The sequence below is a fragment of the Micropterus salmoides genome, unplaced genomic scaffold, assembly GCF_014851395.1.
Source record: "Micropterus salmoides isolate LMB-PRFRI ecotype aquatic unplaced genomic scaffold, ASM1485139v1 Ms_hic_scaffold_14, whole genome shotgun sequence".
In the NCBI taxonomy this organism is placed as follows: Eukaryota; Metazoa; Chordata; class Actinopteri; order Centrarchiformes; family Centrarchidae; genus Micropterus; species Micropterus salmoides.
Genome location: NW_024040485.1, coordinates 11,782,539 through 11,809,581, shown reverse-complemented (window position 1 = coordinate 11,809,581; position 27,043 = coordinate 11,782,539). Strand labels below are relative to the sequence as shown.

The 27,043-nt window shown below is 40.8% G+C and overlaps 1 protein-coding gene across 1 annotated transcript; it reads left to right on the top strand.

The window, feature by feature from the left end:
- Positions 1 to 1,721: 1,721 nt before the first annotated feature.
- Positions 1,722 to 26,935, top strand: yes1 (YES proto-oncogene 1, Src family tyrosine kinase). Its single transcript, XM_038717673.1, has 12 exons — positions 1,722 to 2,104; positions 11,322 to 11,612; positions 13,468 to 13,567; positions 15,307 to 15,405; positions 16,282 to 16,385; positions 16,648 to 16,797; positions 18,597 to 18,752; positions 20,212 to 20,391; positions 20,811 to 20,887; positions 21,668 to 21,821; positions 22,557 to 22,688; positions 24,912 to 26,935. Exons 2-12 carry the CDS (start codon positions 11,330 to 11,332, stop codon positions 25,118 to 25,120), a joined length of 1,644 nt encoding a protein of 547 aa, XP_038573601.1. The 5' UTR covers positions 1,722 to 2,104; positions 11,322 to 11,329; the 3' UTR covers positions 25,121 to 26,935.
- The last annotated feature ends 108 nt before the right edge of the window (positions 26,936 to 27,043 follow it).

Here is a 27,043-nt window from a genome sequence, read left to right as displayed (position 1 = left end):
AGTTGGGGACAAAATGCAAGTCCCCATAACGTAAGGGTTAAGGTGTGTGTGTGTGTGTGTGTGTGTGTGTGTGTGTGTGTTTCCTGTTTCCCACAGGGGCCGACTTGTAGGAGAGGGCCCCCAATTGAAACTTGCGGAGCCGCCCGCGTACAGTGCAGTCAGAGTCAGTAGGGGTCAGCAAAGCACTTCAGAATCACTTCAAAACAATCTCAGCAAGGTCTCATAGGCTACATACTGAATTTACAGTGTAGTATATTGTAGTCATTGTTTTTGCTGATACAAAATGTTTAAGATGCGACATCAACATGACCCTCCCCTCTCGATAAAACCCTTTTATTTTCACATCTTTGTCCATAGCTGAAATACAGACGCACTGTTTTTGCCTTTGGAAATGTAGTGGGGCTGATACCACACGAAGTTAAATAGGCTGTTACACACCGTGTGTGAAGTACAGGCCAACCTATAATTAAGTACGTAGACCCAGTTAACCCTTCTTACAACCTAGAGGGCGCCAGATGTCTGCACATTGTGAATAAGTTTCAAAGGTTTAACGGCATGATATAATATCGCTTTTTATGTCTAAATTATACAATTTAAAAATATATTTGCATCATTTAATTGAGTGATACAAATTAGAACAGCTTTATCTATTTGGTAGTGAGCCAGATGATGGATTTTCTCCTCAATCTGAGCCAGTGATGTCGGCCATATTGGGCACAAGGGAAAACCATTCAATAGGATATGATGTGACGTTCAAATGTTATTGGAAATAATCAAACAAGCCGGCATGAACTTTGACAAACGAGCAAACAGAGCAAGAAAAAAAAGAGGGCTGAATTTCCCTTACACATCCAAGTTCTGAAGATGTTATTTGAAGTGTTACTGAATTATTTTAGGGAAATATTTTTTTTCAAAACCTCAATTAATATGTGTAAGGCTGATTTTTTCTTCTTCACTATGCCACTAGTAGCCTATCATTTACAAAGTAATTTATACTAGAGCGGATACATCAGTCGATTCGACAGAAAAGTTCTATTTTGATAATCGTTTTAAGCTATTTTTAAAATAACAAAATATACACTCCTATCTTCTCCAACGTGATCATTGCTTCTCTGTTAAATAGTACGGGGCTTGTAAATTGACTTTCTTTTTGTTTTGGACTGTTCTTTAAATAAAAGACAATAAATATGATGACATTTTTTGCCTTTTTATAGAACAAATGATTATTCAAAAAAAGAAATCTGCAGATTAATCCATAATTAAAATAATCGTTAGTTGCAGCCCTAAGCAGGACAGCAGTAACTAAAGGGATGTAATCATTCATGGTGACGGTCGTTTATGTTATTTAATTGTTCCCAAACTGGAGTTCTGGACACTCTCATACGAGTATGGAAGTTAAATCTGGGGGTCAGCAGATAAGAACGCGCTTGGAGACAACGGGTTTCTGCTACGCAAAATGATAATGCTTTTTTCAGACTTTCTTGTGAATCTTTGTGTCTTTCAATCACATAGCCTACATAAAAAATATTCGAAGAAAAAAAGGGGGGCAGTCTTTGGTTGAATCGGTCAACTACCTAGGCACACTGGTGACGTGGTTCACAAGCAGACACTACTTTATTTGAAGGGCTCATAAACCACTGCGTTAATGAGTATTTTAGGATCAATTGTAGCTGAGAAACTCGGATGTACGAGTCTAATATGAGCACCTGAATGCAGCATTATTCCTTCTTTGGCCTCGTCGGCTCCTCCGTGCTAGTCCGGCTATTGTTGTGTGTCTTTCAGGGCAACCCTAACCTATCAGCGGGCGGTGGTTTCTGGATATTTTAACTGTTTTTCTGAGCCCTCACCCCGCCATATTAAGCAGTCTTTGTCAGCTGGCGGCGTGTCCTCGTGTTAACGGAATAGAAAGGATCCCAGCGGAGGACTTTGGGCTGGTGAAGTAGTTAATCGGTATGGGACAGACGGAACACTGATTCCACGTTAGAGACTGCTTGTGTCGGCTGTTTCCACTTCTTTGGATTGTCGACGTGAAATAGAAACGCGGAAAGAAAAGACCACAGGACGCATGTAGCCAAAGTACAACACTGCAAAGGTCGCTTTTAAGGTAAGCAGAGCTTGTCCAAAAAAAAAAAGTCACATTGTGTCTTGGAAGTGAGCGAGCAGGGCCTTGTGACACTTGGAGAAAGTTGGGGAAATGTAATCAGGAGAGTTTCTACGGTGTGTAACAATTGTAATACAAAGTGTGTTGCGTTATTGACCCTGTACCAGGACTTGAGCGTTGGGATTATTTGTCGATGGGAGAATAAAACTATAAGGAAAGACTCCCCACAAACCGCCCTGGGACAAGACTAGATTGATACATTTGCACTATTTTAGCCATGAAAGTTTACTACCTACCCTTTTCTCCCTGCCTCACCCAGTCTCTCGCTCTCTCTCTCTCTCTGCACGCGCACACACACACGCACACACACAAACACACACGCACACACACACGATCAGCTGCTGTAGGCCTCAGCGGTTACAGGCCTTTTTTACCTACAACAGAGCTTCCAAAATTACAAAATCTCTGTAATTAAAATCTTTTGCTAGTCTATTCTGACAGATTCTCCCACATTAGCGCTCCCCACAAACCCCATGTGTGTTAGAAGACATAAAGTACAGGAATGCTGTTGGTATGTGTGTGTGCGCGCGTGAGCCTGCCTGATTGTGCATGTGTCTGTTGGTGTGCTTATATACTCCGGTGCCACAGTAATCCTCCTCCATGGTAATCCCTCTGTTAGTACAGTCCCAGTTGGCTGGACAGTCATGTCTCCCTCACACACACACACACACACACACACACACACACACACACACACACACACACACAGCTGGAATGGATAGGGTTGTTGGCAGAGGAGTGAGGAGTCCTAACAGGTGGTGTTGGCCGGGGTTCAGAGACTTGAGTTTAACTGGAGACATGAAAGATCCTCGCATACTCCTCGAGTGTCCTCATGGCACGAATGAGACTCTACAGTATCATTACAGTTTGCTGATTAGAAGCTTCCAGTCTCTTGCATCCCAGCAGCACGGTCAAAGTCAGAACGCGAAACACTGCATGTTAGCAAAACTGAACCAATGTTTGGATTTTTCTGGCAACAAAAAGAGAAGAGCCTCAGATTTCAGATAGCCACAGTCCAAGATGTGGGCACAGAGAACAAGCAGAGCTCTTCTGTTTTATAGCTTGAAGATGGCTCATTCTCTCTCCCAGCCTCACTCTAGCCTTTGACAGTCACAGCAGGTGGCCTCTATGGCATGAATGGATTCGGAAGGAAGTCCCTCACCACTGCCAGCCCCCTCCACTCACTGTGATTGGCATAGATGGCAGGCTGCCCTGAAGATAAGACCAGGGAAATTACTGAGTTACGCTTCAGTAATGGTTTATAGCCCAGGGTACCTTCTCATCTCTCTGTGGTTGTGGCCAGTGTTTACAGAGCAAAGTCTGTCAACTTAGCTTTTGGGAATACTGTATGTGCTGAATTTATCTATCGTAGCAAGTCGACATCAAGACTTCACATGCTGCTGTTTTCCTAAGCTCTTTAAAAAAGCCTTTAGAACACTGTAATGTAGGTGCTCAACAGTAACCTGATGACCTTTCTTGTAATGTTGAAAGGATCAGTGGATAGCAAATGGAACAACAGTGGAGTGATCGATAAATTGTCATTTATCAAACAAAAAATGCCAAACGATCACAGGTTTCAGCTTCTCAAATGTGAGGATTTACTGCTTTTCTCTATTTAATCTCATTGTAAATTGAAGACTCTTCGATTTGTTTGTCAGAAATAGCAAGAAGACATGACGTTTGGCTCTGGGACATTGTGACTGATTTTACAGCCTAAAGGATTAATCAGTAAAATGTTTTGTATGACAATAGTTTTAGCCCTGCTTTTTAGTATGTTAAGGTGCTTCAACAATATCTAAGTATCGTATGAAAAGCTTTAATGCTAACATGCTTTTATATGTAACTGCACCCAGTTATGACAACAAGCTGTAGTACCACGCTACATCACAGCTGGGTGTGGTCACAATAGAACAGACCCTGGGACAAGCCTGCGTTGTTTTGTCGGAGCCACCGTGTGCTGGCATCACCCGCTTTGGGAAGTCATCCGTCAAAAAAGTTGAACCTGGCGACGTGATATCATCATACATGCAGGCAGGCATGCGTTTCTGGTGGATTACTTTGTAACATGAGGGTATTACAAACTGTGTAGAGTTTTGGAGTCTGACAAGCCTTTAAATGCACTTTACTGTATTACTACACCTGGACTAATTGTATTTCATGTCTCATCTGTAATCAACGCTGCACGGTGCATTGCTTTAACACAGGGATGCTTTCGCTCACACCTCTCAAACCAAGGAGGCCAATGCAGTTATATTTTCCTTCTTTCAAAATCTAGTTTGAAGCTACTCTTAACATTCAAGAATAGAACTTCACAGAAGAACCTTTCCTAAATATAATTGTCAAAAACTGGCAAAATGTTGATCTAAAACAGGAACTATCTGATCAAAGAAAGTAAAGAAGATCTTTACTGCCGTGTTTTGGTTTGACTACCAGTGTGCAAAAAGCAAACTGACCAAAAGAAAACTCAATTCATGTATCATACTTACTGACTATACACCCTGGATGAGTGTGTCCACGGTTCAAAGGTCGAACGGCCTCTCCCAGTACACTCCTGAGTTGCATCTTATGTGATTAGTCAGAACAGTAACGAGAGGTCAGAGCTGCGTCACGCATGATCACGTTGAGTGCAGTACATAAACTTCTTGGAAGTCCAAGATGTCTCATTTATACACACGTTATCAGAACTATTCAAAACCATTTTTAGAGGGGCAGATACACTTGGTCAGCATTAAAGCTAAACATACTGAAGTGAGACTCTGATGGAGTATGTGAAGATTGGCACATCAGAAACTGTAAAGTATTGTTTTTTCTTTTCATTAACACATTTTCTATGCTACCACAATGCTTTATAGGACGTTTTCCAAACTTTTCACTCATTGCGTAACATTATTCCTCTTAGAATACCCGGATTTAATACATTTCTTTGCCACAGTTTGTCACATAAGGGGTGTCACATCTTCATACAATGCAGACCTGTAAAGGTCTTTGAAAGCATGTAACTAGGTTATACAAATAATCTTGATTCTGGTACAGATGTGAGTTGGCCCTTACACACTTTGGTATACGTTTACCTCAGGTTATGCTTGAAGTTCCGACCTTCTACTCCCGATGGTGGAGTGAAGAGCACACTGTTGTAAAGAGGGGGGACGTGATATCATTTAAATATGGTGCTAACAGAGCACATTTTCAGAGCGTCATCAGTTTGCGAAGATATTTCGCCATCCGACGTGAGGTTCTGACAGAGTATACTGACCCCTTAAACTTAACAGTTTGGCCTGGTTGTGTAGTGGTGGGATTGTTTTTCCTGAATGTTGCCTGCATGCCAGCTACAGCAAAAGCTTCCCTCCTGCAGCTCTCCAGCAGTGTTGTATTCAGCCCTGTGGGAAGCAGCAGCCTGTGTCTTCTTAATCTGACACGGCATCACTGGCAGTCTGGAACACAGCCTCACATGTCCTTGGATGGGGTCTGGCTCCGGCATTTGTCTGAACACATACTACTGCCTTTTGTGTGCTCTTGTAAAATATGCCTGGGAGGACGTGCATGAATTTACTTTCATTGTGTATCATATTCAGTGCAGTTTGTTTAACATTTCCAAGTGTGGTGAAGTAATTGTTAGCACTTGAACTCATCCAAAGGGGGAGGTAAATATGGGGGTAACAATTTCTCGTACAGCAGAGATCTTTTAAGTCGGATTTTAAGTCGGATCCATGACCCACATATGAGCTTGAGGCGGTATTTACTGTGTTCCCTTGGAAGCCACCAAGAGAATGGCACATTTCTTCCAGCTAATCTCATGTTGTATATAACAGCCTCATTTAGGAAACCATCTGAGAGAGGATACAATAATCTGCCTGTAATTTGCTTTCATCATAAGTTAATTTGAGCCGCCATTAGTTTTGGTAGATTTGTCCCACAAGGGGAAAAAAAGTGGTAATGATCCTCTTCACCACAAATACTCTATAGGTTTTTTATATACGTTTTTCAATCTTGGACTTAAATGTGTCATTTTAGGACAATTAAATCTGAATAAAATGCCAATGAATAAGAGCTTTGTGGATAGACCAGGACTAGGGTTGATGGAAACCAATTGAGGAATCCCGTGCTGCAAATGTGGCTCCTTGACGGTCTGTAAAGTGGTTTGGAGAAAATGATCCACAGCATATGCTGTATATTAATAATATTTTTATTTAGTTGGCTGTGACAATAAAACTGCCCATTCATGAGAGCGGTGGTTTTTAAATCTGTCCCTGTTTATAGAGGCATCTGGATGTTTTGGATGTTTTTTAATTGGAGCACTTGGTTTGATTGATTGTATGGCTCCACCGCTCTAAGGACTGTGTGTGCTCTGATTAGCATTTGTGCCGCTCAGCGTTAGCATATGTATGGTATAGTATAGTTCAGGGGACTGAGTGCGCTGTGCTCGGTGGGGGGAACACCACAAGGTACTATCTCATTTTCCATAACAAAAGGTAGATGGGACTGACAAAAGAATATATTGACAACCTTTCTCTGAGGTACTAAACGAGGCTTTTTTTTGTTCTTCCCAGAGCACAATTCTCCATGGGTGGTTCAAAAGTTGGGTAGTACATTTGTTATATAAAAGGTTTTGTTGTTGAAATAAAAAAATATTTTTCCAATTGCATCATTTGAAGGAACTAGAATCTAGAGGATTGAGATTGTTGGGTAAGAATGACTTTGGTAATTAGCTGATTTGGAAGCTTGGGTATTGACAGCAGCAAAATGTCAATTTCTCATACACCCTAGTTGTCCTTAAAGAATGAGCTTATTGCTTTTTGATTAGTACCATCCATTTTTGAGTTATTAATTTCCCACAATTTTAACATGATATCCCTTGATTCATTTTTGATTTCGCTGTATGCCATGTCTTGTATTTTGAGCCAAAGAGGAAAGGATCTTGTGGGCGTTAAACCAGTTTGACACGCCAGATCATGCGCCAACCCTGTGGGCTCGCTCAGACTTGTGATCTGTTCATGGCCATTTTAGGAGCGAATCCTCTGAGTGCATAATGATGAAATAGGAAAGTTTGCCAATCATTAAGGGGGGGGGGGTGTTAACATATTATTCAGCCTATAATTACGTGACAGAATTTGGGCACAAACATCAATAGAGTCTTAAACAGAAAGTGAAACTACTGACAACCGACGAAATGTTCAAATGCTTCTGTTCATTCACACAGGAATAGTTTTGAAATTGCCTAGAGACACTAATCCAAGTCCAGTCAAAGTGCTTTGATCCTCATCATTGTAGTTGTTGATCCTAATAGTTGGCTTCATTTTAAAGCAGCTATTACACAGTATTAACATTGAGAGACAGAATGTGTGTACTTACCTTCATCGTGATCAGCAGTAGTCTGGTTTCATCAGGATTAGAACCAGCCTGGAGTTTATTTGCTTCCAGGACACAACAGAGGATTTGAACCATTGATACCCTCTTAAAACTACACTCACACATCTTTTCAAATGGCCATTAGGGTCAGGCGCTAAGCGCTTTGGACATTTGGAAACATGTAGTGGTTGACATGTGTGACAGGATAAGGTCAAAGGTGGCAGTCATGTTTATGTTGGCTTCTGCACCGATGTCAGTGGCTTCCATTGTGAAATTTTCTTAGGGTTTAGTTCAGCCTGTTGCACAAATACAGTCAAGCACCAGGAAGTTCAAAGCACTTGACTTGAGCTGCAACTAACAATTACTTTCATTGTTGATTTATCAGATGAGTGTTTTCTCGATTAATTGCTGGGTCTAGAAAATGTAAAAAATACTGTACAATGCCCATTACAGTTTCCTTAAGCCATAAGTGACTTCTTCAAATAATTGATGAACTTTTCAACAACCCTAAAATAATGTGTTTACTATCACATAAGACAAAGGTAAGTAACAAATTCCCACAATTTAGCAACTGGAACTAAGGAATGTTAGGCTAATTATATCCAAAATAATTAGGTGTATTGTAGTGGTGCGGTTCACAAGCCAATGCCATACTTTCAGTAGGGACTAAATAAATAGTTTTCTTCACCAGAGGATTTAATCTTACGCTCCATCCACACTACTGCGTTTTTGTTTTAAAACGGAGACCTTTTGCTACGTTTGCACATCCCATCCAGACTAAAACGGCAAAAACGAAGACCTAAAATAGAGAAGTTTGAAAACGCTGCTGACCCCGTTTTTCATTTGAAACTCCAGAGAGCGTTTTAGTGAAGACGGGCAAAAACGGAGGGCTTTAGAAACGATGACGCAGACACTCAGGTTTGGCTCTCTGATTGGGTCTCATAAGTCATGCATAGCAGAAACATGATGCTGCTGACAGAGTTTTTGACAGGGTATTTTTATTAAAATATATTCTTATAGCCTACACTTTTACTCTGTATGTTGCCGTATTTACTTTGCGGTGACTCTGAGTCTGCTTTCTGCCGCTTTTAACTCCCATGTTACATTCAGTAACAGTCCCAGCTCGCTATTGGTCCAAAATAAAATCTAGTGTGGTTCTTCATCAGCATTACTTTATTCTTTCGCCAAATCTTCTTAGACCATTAGACCATCTGCTTCATGTGGACGGAGATCCTATTAGTTTTAATTCTCCGTTTTTAAACTAAAACGGAGTAGTTTGGATGTGGCCTTAGTTCAAGCATGATAGAACAAAGAGCTGCTGAATCAATACATACAATACAAATCATAGAGAGCACGAACAATCTGTATTGGGCATCTCACCTCTTTGTCTCATTTTGTTTGGTGAAGCAAGACCGTATTCGACTTGTGGAAAGGTGACGGATAAAATATTTGTTGGAAAACAGGTTCAAATGAAAGTTAACAGGATTGCCATAGAACATTAGACATGAGGAATAAAGTTCAAACAATACAAGTAGGAATAGAAACCTAACAATGCCTTACACAACATAACAATTGTGTGTGTGTGTGTGTGTGTGTGTATTGAAATGTCGCACTTCATATTGTTGTTTTTAAGGTCATCATCGCCTTGAAAGCACGTAATTTGTGCCTCTGGGGTTCAGGGCTCTGAAGTACCTTGTCCTGTCAGTCTGAGAAGCTAACGTTAGCTCAAGCAGCTAATGCCAGTAACACATCTTTTAACACTGCACTGAAGACAAAATCGCAGAGAAACATTATGACAAAGTAGCTCACACATACATGTACAAGTACAAAAAACAGAACTCGTGTAAACCTGTGCAGGCCGAATAAACCTGCACTGTAAAGCCTCCACACTGGTGTAGTCAATTCATTTGTTAAGTAATTACACTGCATGATGATGTCATCTGAGTTTCTCAATGTGACAAAGACACAGCACCAAACAAAAGACAAAACATAAACTCATAATCCAATATTAGTACACAAAATGTACACGGGTTTAACTCAAAATAAAGCTAATAACCAAAGCGTCACATTTATTGTTTATTGATTGGCTGTGTTGAAAGTTTACAGTTCACAGAAACTTGAAAACCCTTAGTGTTCCACATAAAAGTACCAGTAATCACAGTAAAAACACACAAACTGCATTAATAGAGTTAATCAATTTTAAAGCTCTATATTCTGCCTGTCTTGGATTTGTTGACAGCAGCACACACCTGTTACTCCTTTACCAATGCCAGTGTGTGAGCTGCCACTAACGGGCATTTTAAACTATCATGTAACATTTTGCAAATGCCAGGAAATGAGTCACCGACAGTGGGTCAGACTTGGAGTTGTGTGTTCATCCCTTCATGCAGTGGCAGCTTGCTTTATCGTGTACAGTTGGAGGGACACAGACATGCACAGAGCTACTTGACAAAGAGGCCAAAGGTGACAGAAGAATGAGTAAACAGTGTCAAGCTATGATAACATACACAAACTTACACACTCAAACTGACATGTATTTATCTACGCAACAACTTACCCCCTCTCAAAGTATTAAACATCACTGTAGAGGAGATTTTTCTTATCTTTCTGTATATGTGAAGTAATTTGGTGTTAGTCCTCAAAGTACAGCAAACACACACACACACACACACACACACACACACACACACACACACACACACACACACACACACACACACACACACGGTCTCATATATCAATAAGTTCAGGAGGGCAGAGCACAGACTCTTAACACCATCGGGCATTTTGTCCCTCACAAATCAGCGTCAGTGATAGTGTGATCACAGGGGACAAGTGAAGTGAAGTGGCCATAGGCTGTAATAGGATCTCGTTTCTAACTCGACCGGCTTGACAGGCCTTTGTTGGGACTTGTGAAGTCATATGAGGTCATTGTGGCTGGCTTTGTTTTCTGGATGGCAGAGTTGTGCCAGGACCTCCCTAAAAGCTCCAGCCTAGGTGCAAACAATATCATAATTATTTTTCCCTATTTGTGACATTTTACATGACTTTTAGGTTCTGTTACTAAATTGCACACCAGAACAGAGGAGTCATCGACAACCTGTTAAGGCCGGGACTCGCTTCAAGGTTTTTGGGACAGTTATAGTAAAGCTAAACTGGCTGTCTGGGTCAACATCATGTAACAGGAGAAATAACAATTTAAACAAAATTGGCAAACAGTAAAAAACTGTGGTCACTCTAGTGGAGTTTGTTCACCTTCCAGCACCTTATGTAGAGTTTAAGGTTCCTTGTTACCTATAGATCTCATATCCACTTCTGTATTGGTGCAGCAAAACAAAGAAACAAGATATGATTTGTGTTCTTACAGGATTTTAGGCTTCCTTTCGACTGAACTTTGAGCGACTGAACATACATCATACTGATATATGATGTATGTTGGACAGAGTGTGGAATATCTAGTCTTTGTGTATTTCAATAACCTCCTTTCGTAGCTTTAGCCACCTTTACAACAAGCGTCTTTGGCATTTTATGTTCAGGTTATACCCAAATCTCACATTGCTGATTTCTAACCACACATCTTGTAAAAAAATCCATCTCCATTACAAAGGGCTGTCTTGCATTCACAGTTAGTAGTTGATGTGTATCTAATCACTTACAGAAAGTATTTGCATTTAGTTTGCATTCACGGTTGGGTTTGTTGATCACAATCCGTATCCCAGAACTTGTGTTCAAGTCATATCTAAGTCATCTATGACCGGGATGACTGAGAATCTACACAGACAATCATAACTTACTTTTTCTTCTCCTTCTGCAGGCTAGACGATGGGTTGTGTCCGGAGTAAAGAGGACAAGGGCCCGGCCCTGAAGTACCGACCTGACAACGCAAATGCCACACCGGTCAACACCCACCTGGGCCACTACGGGCCTGATCCCACCCTGATGGGTCATTCCCCAGCTATGAAGACACACAACAACAGCTACAACAGTCACGCTGCCGGCCTCACGCCCTTTGGGGGGGCGTCTTCAATAATGGCGCCCTTTGGCGGGCCCTCCACCTCCTTCACCTCAGTGGCTGTGAACAGTCCCTTCCCCGGTGTCATCACAGGTCAGTTTGTGGAGAAGATTTAAGGTTACAGAGGGAGACATGGTACCGGGAACAAGGGGATTTGCATATTTCAGTATAAAGGCATTGAAAATTTCTCAACATGAATGAAATGTCCTTTTATTATTCAAATAAAGTCACACAACTTTGGTCCTCGAGACAGAAGTATAAAAGCTGTGCTGCCTTTTAAAGAGAACCCAAACTGAAGGATATACTCAACTTAATTGTAAACCCAAATACAGCGTCATACTTCTGAAACATTGTCCTGTGCCATTTTCTAACTTTTATTTCTGTTGTGTAAATGAGCTTACAACTTTAGAATAAACTCTGCTGAACATTTGTTATGCACAGGGCTTTATGAGCAGCAGATGTTATGCAAATTAGACATTTGAAACGAGTCAGCCAAAACATCAAGACCAAAGAGAAGCCTAAAATAGCTCTATAATATGGGAAGCAATGCAGCAGGCATGGCATCTGAGGAGCCAAAGAAAACGATTGCATGCACTGAATTTAGTCATGCAGTTTTTTTTATTTTCCACAAGAGTTTGTCTTAGAATAACTTTCTAATGAAGTGTTTCTTGGGAAGGAAATGACTATCGGTGACATGAAAAGTAATCTCTAGGGCTGTCCCCAACTAAAGATTTACATAGTCGAATCAGAAACGTCAAGTCCTGCCTATAATCAACGAATCGTGTGTTTTTAATCTTAAGAAGCAGCAGAGCTGCAGTGTCTTTTCATTCAACTTACACTGTAAATTTCAAGCTAAACTGAGTCTTTCTCTCTCTCTCTCTCTCTCGCTCGCCCCTGCCATTCACCGGTCTTGTGCAGAGTTGTACGTGCATTACTCGGGGGTCTATTTCAAGTAGCCGGCTATTTATAAACGATAAAATATTGTTGTGTGGTTCATCAACGGTGATAAATTTACCCGAAAGTCCCGCAAGGTGCGGATAACTCGGCGCAACACCAGTGAAGATGGGTCTCCATCTCTTCAGCAAGTTCTCATCTGCCACTGCACACATACACACTACGCTTACACATGCGCACTGACGATCCAGGGTTAGGGTTACAATTCTGGATTTATTCACGCACTTCAAAAACATTTATTGAAAGTCGAATCAGGCTCCGCCCATCGAAGCATCGAATCTTCGACTATTTGGGGTCAGCCCTAGTAATCTGGTGCCGTTCCCTATGGTTAATACGTTATAGATTAGATGGGTAAAATATGCAATAAATGTATGAACGATGTTTGCTCACAAAGCACACACACATCCCTCAGTCCCTGTCTCACTCTCAAGGAGGATAATCTGGCCTGAGGGGCTGCTGTAGATCTAATCCTGCCCGTTCTATTTCCTCCTCAAGATAAACACATCGGAGTCCTGTTGTCTCTCTGCACTCCACCACTTCAGACAAATCAGCTCTTTTCGTTATATACAGTAGATTAAGTGACATTGATTTGATTCATGGACTTAAAGTGATACCCCCGAGTTTGGGAATTTGTGAAAGGAACATTCTGTTTCCCTCGTGTTTACGCGGTAGTTGTATTTTTAGGCCAATTGAAGAATTGTTCTATTCTGCGATACAGTCTTGAATTGCATTAGCATAATCAGTTTGATTATATGTTAATTAAGATAATACCATGACTCAAGTATAAAATATTATAAAAGTAACAAAGGAGGACAATCAAAATGAGCATTTTGTTGCCTTTATCTGACAGTCAAAGGTGTTGGTGGTTTGTTGTACAACATTTTGAGATAAAAAAACAAGTGAATGATTAAAAGAGAAGCCTTTTTTGGTACTCTGTGAGATTAACCAGATATCATATGCACACCTCTAACACTCAGGTTTCTCTTGCTTTCAGGTGGTGTCACATTTTTCGTAGCGCTGTACGACTATGAAGCCAGGACGTCAGATGATCTGTCGTTCAAAAAAGGAGATCGCTTCCAGATTATCAACAACACGTGAGTGCATTTGCTTTTTACACTGACAAACTCCTGCTGTGTGTGTGTAATCCCTCATTGTATTCACGTCTGATATTAAGGTTGAAATCTGTCTGGGGTTAATGGGTTCCTCTAATGGGCCATCTGTTTAGTCCACACCACTCTTCTCCTGCCACAGATCATTCCTCCAGTTTAATGTATTACATGTGGGTTCCTCATTTAGTAAAATACAAGCAATGCACATAATTAAATCAGTAATTGTTATCCAGTTGTTGCAAAAGTCGTATCCTTAACTCTTAGCTCTTTTTTTCAGTTTTTATGGCACTTGTGTTACAAATCCACAATATACGATACTTTGCACCTATAGTATGTCCTTTATTTCCAGAACTGCATTTCAGAGATGCTTATCATAATAATATTCAAGGAAGTGAGAGTAAATTATAATGAAAAGGGAAATACTTCACTACTCCTTCCTCACTACCTACTGCCGCAGCATCATCTTTTTCCCAGGCGTGCGCAGGTGTGAAAATAGGCAGAGCTCCAAGTGCTCTACAAATTCTGTTCTCCTCATTCATCACACACGTCCTCAACCACACTCCATGAACACGTTGCATTTGCAGTGATGAAAATACCATCTGCTTTCAGAGAAGAGGTGGGTTGAGAACAGATTTGCTCTGTTTTTCAAAAAGGCCAGTAGGCAGATTTTCCCTACACCTCAGTTCCTCCTCTTTGAATCAAAGCTTGCACATCTGCTGTTAAACATACCAGGAACTGATTTTTTTTTTTTCTGTAGGCTCTGTTTTTTAAAAGTTTTCATGGAAAAGCTGTGGAAACATAGCACATATTACAATTCATTTTTGACACTATTTTAAAAGTCAGTAATTTTACTTTTACATTGTGCTGGGTATCTGTAAGCTATATTTTAATTCCAATTAAATAATAATTACTTGCCATCAGTGTTGGAAAGTAATTCAGCACATGTTCTCAAGTATTGCATTTTAGCACAGTTTAGAATTTTTTTTCCATAGTCGGCTACTTGTACACTACTACATTTCAGAGGGTAGTAGGCCTGGGCGATATAGCCAAAAATCTTATCACGATACATTTCAAATCATTGATTCACGTTTAAAGGCAGATTTTTTCCTCAGAGTGAAAGTTAAAGAAATCAGGTGGTTAATTGTGGTTTTAAAGTTTTCATTCAACATTAACTGAACATTTGTTGTTATTGAGGAAAATTATATCACGATAATTATCATTGTTTTATTGCCCAACCCTAAGCTGTAGTTACTAGATACTTTCAGATACATTTTTTACATTAAAACACATATGATAGGCATATAACATTCCTGTCATGGCCCAAAGAGATAAAAATATCCAATATTCATACAAACAAAGGTTAGAGATGCATTAATTCATACATAACAATCATGGGCCTTTTTTCTGCAGAACAAGTACTTTTACTCTTGATACCTCGAGAGCATTTTGCAGATGATGCTTTGTGCTTTTACCTGAGTAGGATTTGAACGCAGGGCTTTTGATTGTGATATTGGTACTTTTACTTGAGTAAAGGATCTAAATAGTTCTTGTTATGGCTTGTAAAGATTAGATTCCTGATGTGGTTGAATGACGCATAATGCGGTCTTGTTCCTTTTCTGTCTTTGTGTACTATTATACCGTCTGTCTTCTTTTCGGAGTAGGTGTATTTTTCATTTCTGCTTTTGTGTCTGTATGGTGTGTTTCTAATTTCCTTCGCTCTTCAGGGAAGGCGACTGGTGGGAGGCTCGCTCCATCAACACGGGACAGAAAGGTTACATCCCCAGTAACTACGTGGCTCCAGCAGACTCCATACAGGCTGAAGAGTAAGAGCTCATTATCCTTTTCTAACATTCTGTCTGTCCCTGTCGTTCTCCAACTTGTTTCCCTTCTCATTCCTTTCGTATTTCTCACCCTGCTCAGTTAGTTCTCCTCTGATTATAACGGCATGATGCGGCTGGGCGGTCACACATTGTGACTAAATCATGTATTAACATGGCAGGGAATCTAAACAATCGAGTCTTGTATTGTTGCTGAGAGGCGGTGGCATGCCCGTTGCTGTTCATCCTGTGTGACAGAAACATTAAGGGACTGTGTTGCTTTTAGGCAGTTTCTGGCCTGGTTTCTCTTTGCCTGACCACCATTTTATCAATAGAAGATTTTTAAGCTACACATAAAGTAGCAACAGTGTTCAGGATTTTTGGTTCCTTCTCAGTTTAGTCTTGAAAGAAATATGTGACATTGGAAAAAGAAGTAAAGTTCTATGAGTTTTATGATTGTTTACTGCTGTGAGCTAATTCTATACTTATTTATTCAGAGCAATAGGAACAAACCTTTTTAAGAACAAGCAAAAGATGGTATTGCATGGAGTTAATAATAAGCTATGATTATAGTAGTATGTTTTAAATTATTTTGACTTAAATGAGATATTAAGCTATTTATTAGCCTTTGTCTGACTTTGAAGGTAACCACATATGAGCCATATAACTTCCTGATGCTTACTGTTAACTAACGTCAAATTTATTTTATTTCCCTGTTCATGTGGTCTTGATGTTTAACTTACCGTGAGGATTTATGATTCAAAATTTAAATATCACATCAGCAGTGCCATATTCTTTTTCCATCAATAAGAAAATCCAACTTGTTGGACAGGATATCACATTGAGAGGTCCTCCTGTGACTGACTTTCTGTATTTTGGCAGATGGTACTTTGGTAAAATGGGCCGCAAAGATGCTGAGCGTCTCTTATTGCTTCCAGGGAACCAGCGGGGCACTTTCTTGGCACGAGAGAGTGAGACGACCAAAGGTACGGGAATTTAGTTCTCGAAAGCAAGACTGTAATGACAATGCTGCAGTTTGAATTACTAAGGCAAATGATGAAAGCCTTTCTCCTTATTTGTGCATGTGCAGGCTGTGGACCCTGGTTTTATTGCAGCCATATGTTAATTAATATAGAAAAAACACTTTATTTTATTTAAATGTTGGTCAGAAGTTAAATGTCTTTTCATACTTTTGTTTCTGTTACTATGAAACACAATAACCAAACTTAATTGCTGTGGATTTTAAAGGTGCCTACTCTCTGTCTATCCGGGACTGGGATGACGTGAAGGGAGACAATGTCAAACACTACAAGATCCGTAAACTGGACAACGGCGGTTATTACATCACCACTCGGGCCCAGTTTGAGACACTGCAGAAGCTGGTGAAACACTACACAGGTATGCAGCCATCCACATGAACGACATCGTCTTCTCCTGTAGGTAGCATTTAGACAAATTGTTGTTTACAGCTGGACAGCCACTCTCACTTAGAGCAAGTTGGGTTTTTTCTTCTTTCAGACGCATATTTGGAGTGTGTTATCTGGACAAACATACCAGTGTTTATTATAGTAATTTATACATTTGGTGGTTGTCTGTGTTGTTGCAATACAAGTGGTCTCCACTCTTGTTTCATTTGATATTTTAGCCAATGAATTCGGTGCTTGTAGTAGAAAATGCATTATTCAGCGGCGGATCTGCTGCTGGGATATGTATTGAATATGCTTTACAGAGGGGCTTTTTTGTTCTGTGGTGTTTCTCAAGCTGTGCTTTCACTGACACAGTCGCAGCTCAGTAATCACAAAAAAAGTCCCCAAAAAAGCGTAACCAATGTGAGACTTAAGTCAAAAGAAGCGTGAATATAAAAAATATTTAAAAAACAGTCTTAAACCTGCTGTAATCTCCACAACATTGATAAGCAGAAAGCCGTTCCTAAAAATCTCTTGCAGGCTGTCACAAGAAAGCATCTGAATGACACACGCAGGACAAACTGTTTTTTGAAAACCTTGCAAGAATCCAGTGAAACTCCCAGGAGCAGAATCTAGAAAAGAAGATGTTTGTTATGTGACTCTTTAACATTTAAGGTCTTGTGTCGTTGACTCTGCCCCGCTGGCTTTCACCGCTGGCTTTCACATATTTCATGTAATTCACTCACTGCCTGCTCTTTATAATTAATGACAAAGGTCTACACGACTTTATATTCCCTCTAAAGCCTTTTCACTCTACACGATTTTTAGTCCGATTTGCCGCTCGGCAAGCTCGGCGACCATCAGGCTGTGATCGGGGGTAAATCAGCGGTTGATCAGCGGTCGGCAGTAGTTATGTGTGAACTACTCAATGATGCATCAAAACGGCTCCCCAACACATTTCTGACACATCGCCGACGTCTGCCAGATATCTAGCATGCCAAATTTCCCGTTACACATTTCTCGTGTGTTTTCTTGACAAAACGTGGTTTGGACACCAGCATCATGCAGACTCTGTCACCCGACGCTGTGACCCCCTGTCACCGATCAGTCACGTAGTGTGAACGCCACAGCGACTTCAAGACTCCTGTCACAAGACGGCAAGTTGTGTAGTGTGAATGGCACGGCAATCAGCCGACGCTGAAAATCGTGTAGTCTGCACGACTCTTAAGTTAAGCCTTTGACTTTGAAGTCAATAATAACCGAGAACAAAACAATTTGTAACCTCTTACCTGTTCAGTGGCTGATTTATTACTTTTTCTCCCTTCTCCCCTCCCTTCAAATGGGACATTTCACATGGCGGTTAATTCTTCAGCTGTTTTAGAAAAAGTTTTATACCAAAAACAGCACCTTGATCTTTTTACTTTTGAAATTTTAATTAAATCAACAAGTTCAACACGGTTCACGTCGTTATGGGGAAAATAACTAGATCAATTGAATATTTCTGGAAAGAAAAATCTAAAAGGATTTACGTTTGTAAACGATGGGTCAACAGGTCCAAGCCTTTTCTTTGTTGTGGTTTGATTGTAGTTTACAGCTGTTGTCGTGTAGCAGTGAAATATTTTATTCATCACATGTTTACACTACACTTGCTCTGCTTCTTTGCTAGGATCGTGTATGTACTTCTCACTACTAAGTGGCTGTGTTTGTGTTTAACAGACTGGCTCCAAATTAACGTTCATTCTTTTTTTTGTCCCCCCTCGTGTGTGTCTTTACATGTCTGTTCCTGACCAGAACATTCGGATGGTCTGTGCTACAGGCTGACAACTGTATGCCCCACGGTGAAGCCTCAAACTCAGGGACTAGCTAAGGATGCCTGGGAAATACCGCGAGAGTCTCTCCGACTGGAGGTCAAACTTGGCCAGGGCTGTTTCGGAGAAGTCTGGATGGGTAAGACATGGTTACTGTTGTACTCGAGCGCACAGTTTACGTTTCAGAAACACTCATACATACATATCTATAATTCAATATGGTTAACTGAAGGGATAGCACAGTAAATAATACCTACCAGTCAATTCTGTCTGACAGCTGACCAAAAACTCTGCTGCATCTTTTTTAATTAATTGATTAATCGGATTGATTTAATTAATTAATTTATTGGGTCTGTGTAATGCCAGAACATACCCATTAGAATTTCCAGAAGCCAGAGTTGACATTCAAAGTGAAATTCACTTCTTACACTGAGTAAAAGTCAGCATGAAGAAGATAATGGTTGAGTCATATTTGTGTGAAATCTGTCAGCACAAGTAGATGTAGCCGAAGTGGTTTACCTCAGTAGCACTAGATAGCAGGTGTGGAAGGTTGACTTTGTTTCACGGTCTGTCCTGCCAGGACGCACTCGGATTGGTCCGCAGCCTTCCAATGTCAACAACAACACAAATAAAAAGATAGAATACAATCTGTAGTATTGATGTTTAACTGATCATGAATTAGTAGATAATATAAACAACTGCATGGACATATACTCAAATATAGATTCATATGCATACAGAAACCAAGCTTCCACTGTACATTATTTATAACTTAATTACCTTAAAGTTGAGTGGGACTGATCTCAGTAAAGAGCGTGTCTTGCTGCTGCACTGGCCCACATACTGATGTAAATGCTGATTACTGACCACACACACACACAGCACAGCAATCGCAGGTCACCTCCTACGCTTCAGTCCTCGAGTCTGCATGCGAGACGGGGCCCTTCCAGCGAGCACGACATTCTGCTTTCATCACTGAGTCTTTCACGCTTTTCAAGCCTGGCCTGCAGCAAGCCTCCGCTGTGCATTCCCAGGAATCCCTCTCGGTCTCTCCCCGCGTGCTTGTCGTTGATGGGCTTTCTGCTCGGCTACAACTTCTCCACTGAAAGTCCCTCCCTCGCTCATCTGCTCAACATGTTTTTAAAATGTATTACATTGGCTTGTTCTAGTTGACCTCCATTGCTCTTCTAAGTGTGTGTGTGTGTGTGTGTGTGTGTGTGTGTGTGTGTGTGTGTTCAGTATGATTCATTCATGAAGGTCAGCCTTATGACGGAAGCTGTAGAGCTCATTGTGTGTAAGCAGGCCGTGAGTAAGTGGCTCTCGACCAGGAAGTGGCTGATTATTTAAGCTTGTGCTAGTTCTCTCCCGAGCTGCTATTTACACATGGGAGCAATGCTAGCAATCACTGGCAGGAAAAGGGGTCAAAAAGTCTTTAATGTACCTTCCAGTGTTGTAATATTACAGTGTGTCACTTAATAAATTGGAAATGTTATTTCCTTAGTAATACCTTTCAAGCTGCACAAATGCAACATAGGTATAGGTTTATGGTCTGTGACAAACATAAGTGACCATTTTATTTTCATTCATTTTTTATTCAGGCACATGGAATGGCACCACTAAGGTGGCCATTAAGACCCTGAAGCCAGGCACCATGTCCCCGGAGGCCTTCCTGCAGGAGGCTCAGATCATGAAGAAACTCCGACATGACAAACTGGTGCCTCTCTACGCTGTGGTCTCTGAGGAGCCTATCTACATTGTAACAGAATTTATGGGCAAAGGTAAGGACAGGTCGAAATCCTAAACCAGAAGTTAAGAAATAAGCACAAAGCACATGGAGAGTGTTGAGCAGCCTTCATATTGCCAGCCTCACGCCTGAGCTGGTACGTCACAATACACGATATAAGCTGCTTTTATTTACATGAGGTAAAGTCAAGGGAAACGTCCTGAAGAAAAGATTGAATTGTGCAGTAGATTTTAACTTTTCTATTAGGACTCTAATTAAAGTAGAATAATGGAGAAAGCCTCTTGTGAATCTTTGCAGTCATGTTGCCTCCTAATGCTTGTAGTTATTGTAGCGTTTTCTGATGCTGGACTCTTGTACCAACTGATGCTGCGTTTATTCTTGGTATTTTTTATTTATACAATTCCCAGACATGTATTGATTCTGCTTGACTGTAGTCTCCTAAACCCTTGACAGGTAGTTTACTGGACTTCCTGAAGGAGGGCGATGGTAAATATCTGAAGCTGCCCCAGCTGGTGGACATGGCTGCCCAGGTAAGATCAAAACACCCCGTCTGGCACAGAAACTCCCTTTTGTTTTTTTTACCTGCCCAACTGCTTATTCAACTCTGTGTGAGATAAGGCGGTGTGTGTATGAGGTCAAAAATTCAGTCCTTGTGAATAAGAGTTTAAGTTTGTTCTCCATCTGGCTGTCATGTCGGTTTAATATGCCTCCCCTCCCCTGCCTCCCTCTCTCCTTCCTCCTCCCGACTGTATGTGCCTCCTCTCGTTCTCCACCATTTAACTGCCTGTAGCACTTAAACACTGCTCATCAGAGGCTACTTAAGCTCGTTGGTTCGGTCACCTACTGAGATGTGCTCTTAATTCGCCTCGCAGCCCTCCCAGGCTCCCTCTTCTCCTCACTCAGCAGAGTGGAAAAGTGTTTGTGAATGAGACCGAGGCAGGCTGAAACCTCGAGACGCCTCAGAGGGGGTTGCCAGCCTGTGTGTGGAGATGTTGGATAGTTGTGTTAAAGATTAGTCTTATCATTGTTGTCACAGCTGCATATGATCTCATTTTTTCCCCCATTGTTAATTCTGCATTAATATCTGGGTCAAATACTAGGTCAATGAAGTGGATGTTTCCTAACATGACAGCTCACTGTTACCCATCTTAATTAGTCATATTTGATCTTAATCTTTTCATTTGCGAAAGCTACAATTTCCTGCTTTTTTCTCTGACTGTTTGCTTTAGTTGCATCATGATGCCATTTTGTCTTTGTTGATCCCCCCCCCCCCCCCCCTCCCCCCATCCCCCTGTTCAATCCTGTCCCAGATCGCAGACGGCATGGCCTTCATCGAGAGGATGAACTACATTCACAGGGACCTGAGAGCTGCCAACATCCTGGTGGCTGACAACTTGGTGTGTAAGATCGCTGACTTTGGCCTGGCCCGGCTTATCGAGGACAACGAGTACACCGCCAGACAAGGTGTGTGTGTGTGTGTGTGTGTGTGTGAAGGATTGGATGCTGTTGGTGCACCATGTCTGCATCTGTGCGGACTTGAATAGGCTTTAGTTTAAATAGACGGCAAAGTTATTCTGAACCCTGAACGCCTACACTCAGGCTTAAATTTATCTCTTACCATGACTGTAGATTAGTCAATTCATTTATCAGGTTGTCGTTTCTCAAGCAGAAGCACTCTCTTCTGTTGTTCCTCCGACTCAGCTGTTGTTTATCCTCATCGTATGTGACGGTACACTGATTATCTTTACTGTTGGTAGGACAGATAAAGCACTTTGAATATTTCATGTTGGGAATGAGGAACTTGTTTTTTTTTTTTTTTACTATTTACTCACATTTTGTGGACCAAACTGTTGATTGATTGAGTAATCCAAAATATAGTCAGCAGATTAATTCATAATGACAATGATTGTTATGTGCAGCTGTACTACCCCTCTATGCTTACTTGAACTGAAGCACAAGAGCCCGAACTGACGCTCATTCATTTCATCATACGTTCTGTCTATTTAGGCCACAATGTTTTACTCGTATTTGTTGATAAATCTATTAGTCAATCAACAGAAAGTTCAACGTCTTCTGTCATTTTTTTTGTCAAGCAAAAAATGCTGAACTGGTTTCAGAAATCAGTTGTTGGAGATTTGCTGCGTTTTCTTTTTTTTTACTCCACAAATTGAAAGACTAAACTATGCTTCTTTTTTTCAGGTGCTAAATTCCCCATCAAGTGGACGGCCCCCGAAGCTGCTCTGTACGGCCGCTTCACTATCAAATCTGACGTCTGGTCGTTTGGTATACTACTGACTGAACTGGTGACCAAGGGCAGAGTGCCGTACCCAGGTAGGGATGAGGGCTACACAGATATGTGGTGGTCAGAAATGTGTTTTGATATATTCCGTTGTTCCTTTTCATTTTACATTTTCTGAATCTCTTGTCTGAAGTTCCCCATGTTTCTCCCAAAGAATATGAATGGAGTATTTTGAAGTTTCCTTCATGGAAAACAGGAAGAATTAATTAATTTTTGCCCCTGGATATTTCCAACATGCTACTCTGATTCATTTAATAGTTCTTCTCACACTGCAGATCAGAACAGATGAAATCTGATATGAGTCAACACAGATGTGTTGTGACTGTCAGTGCTTGGGAAAGCACCATCACTCCTTCTTTCTTTCTGTGGTCTGCTGCCTCATTTCTGACCCCTACTGCCTGAGAGCAGCACTGCAGTGTGTCTGGTGTTGACTGTGTCTGACTGGCACTGATTACAGAGCTTGCCATATGGCAGGCTTCACCACCATCTCCTGTTGTGGGCCATCTGGCTCCTGTGGCCATTTGTTTCAGTGTAAACCATGCGGCGGCCTCAGAGCTGCAAACTCTGAGGGCTGAACCCCCTCTTTTCCCCTCTCAAAACTGTATGACTCACCGGACATTTGTGGCTCATGTCCAGCTGTGCTGCAGTCTTTTTGGGGAGCTCTACTTCTATTCTCTTGCTCGATAGCATAGAAGCAGTATGCGGCAGATACAGACCACATACCAAGCGTCTGCATCATCATTTCTCTATTTTAGTCTGTGTGTGTATAAAGATACATGTATACTCACTATATATATATATATGTGTGTGTGTGTGTGTGTCCTTTAGCAAGAAGGTAAAGCCCAATTTGTGTGTGAATGAGGCTATTTGGAAATCATTTTTGATAGAAAGGGCAGTATAAATGCAGTTACTTTACATCATATTTCTTTGTGGGTTTATATATATATATATATATATATATATATATGACAGGCACTTTATTAGTGGAGGTTTTCAGATCCAAAACATAAATCACTCTAACACCTCAGCACCTCAACCCCCGCCACCGTATCATGGTCTCAGCAGCTGCTCTGGGCCTTTCCTCTCTCCAAGAGTGAGATAACCTGATCCCCGCTCTCCCACAGAGAGATGTGTCATAACCTCTTTTAGCTGCAGTTGAGCTCCTCACGGAGCTGTTTCTGCGCCGTGTCATGGGGTTCAGGATCACTGTCTATGGGAAGGAAATCCACAGCTGACACCAGAAGATGAAGCTGCACTGTTTGGTTTTTGCTTGAAATTGCTGCAGTTGATGATTAAGAAACTGGTAATCTTCCATTAGATTTAAACAATTTTTTTTTGTCATTTAGAGGATGCAAGTAGTTAAGATTGCTGGGAAGTCTTACATTCCTAATTATAACGTATTTCTAGAAATTATTTTTTTTTCTCCCTGTATGTTAACCTCGAAATTGACTTACAGTCTTCCAGGAAATAATGACCCGTTCCTTTATCTTTTTTCTTTAACACTGTGGTTTGCGTGGGCATTTTTCTCCTGCTGTCAGGTGCATGATGCCAACATTTTCTACAGCTTCGGGCTGCAAACTGGGTTATTTCTTATCAAAACTTACAGCATTTTTCTTGACCAGAAAACTTTAGGAAAATCTACTTGTCAGAGGTTCACTCAAATAACTTCCGCTGACCCACAGAGGACATAGTCACATTGCATCCCATTTTCAAGTGGCACACCTGTGCAATACCCGTGCTGTCTGATCAGCATCTTGATATGCCACACCTGTGAGGTGGATGGATTATCTCGGCAAAGGAGAAGTGCTCACTAACACAGATTCTGACAGATTTGTGAACAATATTTGAGAGAAATAGGCCTTTTGTGTACATAGAGAAAGTCTTAGAACACAATGTTTTGCCAATTTTGACTGGAGCTAAACTGAAATTACACTCTACCCATAAAGCCATATATGTTGACAATCCCCATGATTATGTTTCCTTACCTTTTGATTGGTCAATTTCCGTCTTGTTACATATGAGGACTGTTCTGTTTTTAAAAAAATAGCTACAAAACAAAATACACATAAAAACAAGCCTATTAGTTATGATACAATGTATGTACTGAGGTTAAATTACTTGAAAGTGTCCTTTAGCAAGAAGGAAAAGCCCAATTTGTGTGTGAATGAGGCTATTTGGAAATCATTTTCGATAGAAAGGGCAGTATAAATGCAGTTACTTTACATCATATTTCTATGTGGGTTTTTTTCCCCCAGGTATGGTTAATCGAGAGGTACTTGAGCAGGTAGAACGAGGTTACCGCATGCCCTGCCCCCAAGGCTGCCCCGAGTCCCTCCATGAGATGATGAGGCAGTGCTGGAAGAAGGAGCCAGATGAAAGGCCGACCTTCGAATACATCCAGTCCTTTTTGGAAGACTACTTCACAGCCACAGAGCCACAGTACCAACCAGGAGACAACCTCTAGTATGGGGGATTTGATGGGGGATATGGGGCCAAACTCTGGCGTCATAAAGAGGTACATCAGCGGAGATCAAAGCTTGGGACAACAGAGAACTTTAACAAATGGGAAAAGCCTTGATGAGGCTGAAGAGAAAGAGGTTTTAATGCTACAAACTAATCCACAACCACACTGGTATATCTGTAAGTGCAAGAAGAAAATGTTTCCTGAAGTAGTGGTTTGTCCCTTGTGTACCCAGGGACCAAATGTTTGGGGTGGGAGGGGAGTGTCCAGCTGAGCAGATTGGTGCTGGTACGTTAAGCTCTGGGAACCCTGTTAATCAGAATAATAATCTATATGGCCACAACACTGTGATCAAAAAGAGAGGGATCCGATTTCAGATCAATGACTTCTTGCAGATGCACAGTTTTTTTAGAACTTTTTTAGATGATCAATTTCCCCTCTCTCCTCCAATGTTCCCCCTTTTTTTATTTTACAACAGAATTCTTTGATATTGAAGTCAAGATCTTTACATGTACATGAGTTTGGTTTGAATATGTAGGTTGATAAGTATGTTTTCTGAGTGACCTGACAACTGTGGCTGAATTGTCAAATATGTGCTGTGACTGTTAAGCTTTGATGGCGAGGAGAAGTAAAAGAAAAAGGGGTGTTCTTTATGGATGCAAGAATGTACTGAGAGATCAAAGCAGATGTACATACAGTATGTGCAAAGAGATGTGTTTTTAGCAGGTGTGATCAGGGGGATGAATGAGAACATGAGAAGTGATTTGTATGATTCTTTTAAACACGGTCACTTGAATGGCAAATCACGCTGATTTATTATGCTTTTTCTTCTTTCTTTTTTTTCATTTAAACAGGGACTTGAAATCATAAAGTGGTATTTTCATTATAAGTGCAAAAACATTTTTCCTGTTTAATGTTTTGAAATGGACATTTCAGCTGTGAAATTTAAGTATGATTGAGTTCATTTCATTTCTGTCTGAAATTAGCATCTTGTCATTTGTTCTGTGCACAACTCTTGATTGCTGTAAAATAATGTTTCTCCTTATATTGCACACATCTACATAGTGTAACATTGCAGTAGACAACTCATCCCATGATAGATACTCCAGGAAACTATTGTTAAATTCATTCATGTATACATCATGTAAATACATGCAGTTCTAGGATTTCTTTCTTTTCTCAGTAAATCCCACCGACCTGTGACTAAACATGCCTTCAATGTCTTTAGTTCTGTGTGTGCTGCAGGGAAAGTTTTAATCCAAAACCAACATTGCATAAAATTGAATTTCTTAATTTGTAAATGCAACTATGCAAAGTCAACAGGTGATGTTTTATGAAATGAAGAGTCTCTCATGGCATTTGCCTGTGTCAAGCTCCCCTTTATGGTTTTCTGATTTGAAGTCCCCCGTTGTAGAGATGATGGATCACTTCTGGAGTGAAGTAACTAGAAGCAGACAAAACAAACACCTTTGTACACGCTGTGGTCAGGTCATGGGCTTTTTGCTTTTATAGTTATTGAGAATATAAAAGTCTAATAACACGTTCTTAGAGGTACTTCCAAAGTCTGTCCACCGGTATGTCATGGGGAAATGTGAGAAGATGTAAAGGCATCCTCTTATTGGCATTCACGAAGTAAGCTTAAGAATTGGACTAAGATGTGAACATTTTTCTGTTTCTTTTTGTGCGTCACTCACAGCCTAATATGTGATTGTTCCTAAACATGGGACTTGAACTAGTGGGGAGATGCTAATGAAATTAAAGAGAATGGTAACTAATATGATTTTGTACAGAAAAAAATAAAGGTTTTACTGAAAGGTTTCCTTTAGCACTCTTGTTCTTGACATTGATCCTCGTGCAGGTTTGAACAACTCACCAAGAAGCCCATTTGCAAATCATTCAAGGCTCCTCTTGTGGAACACATCTGAA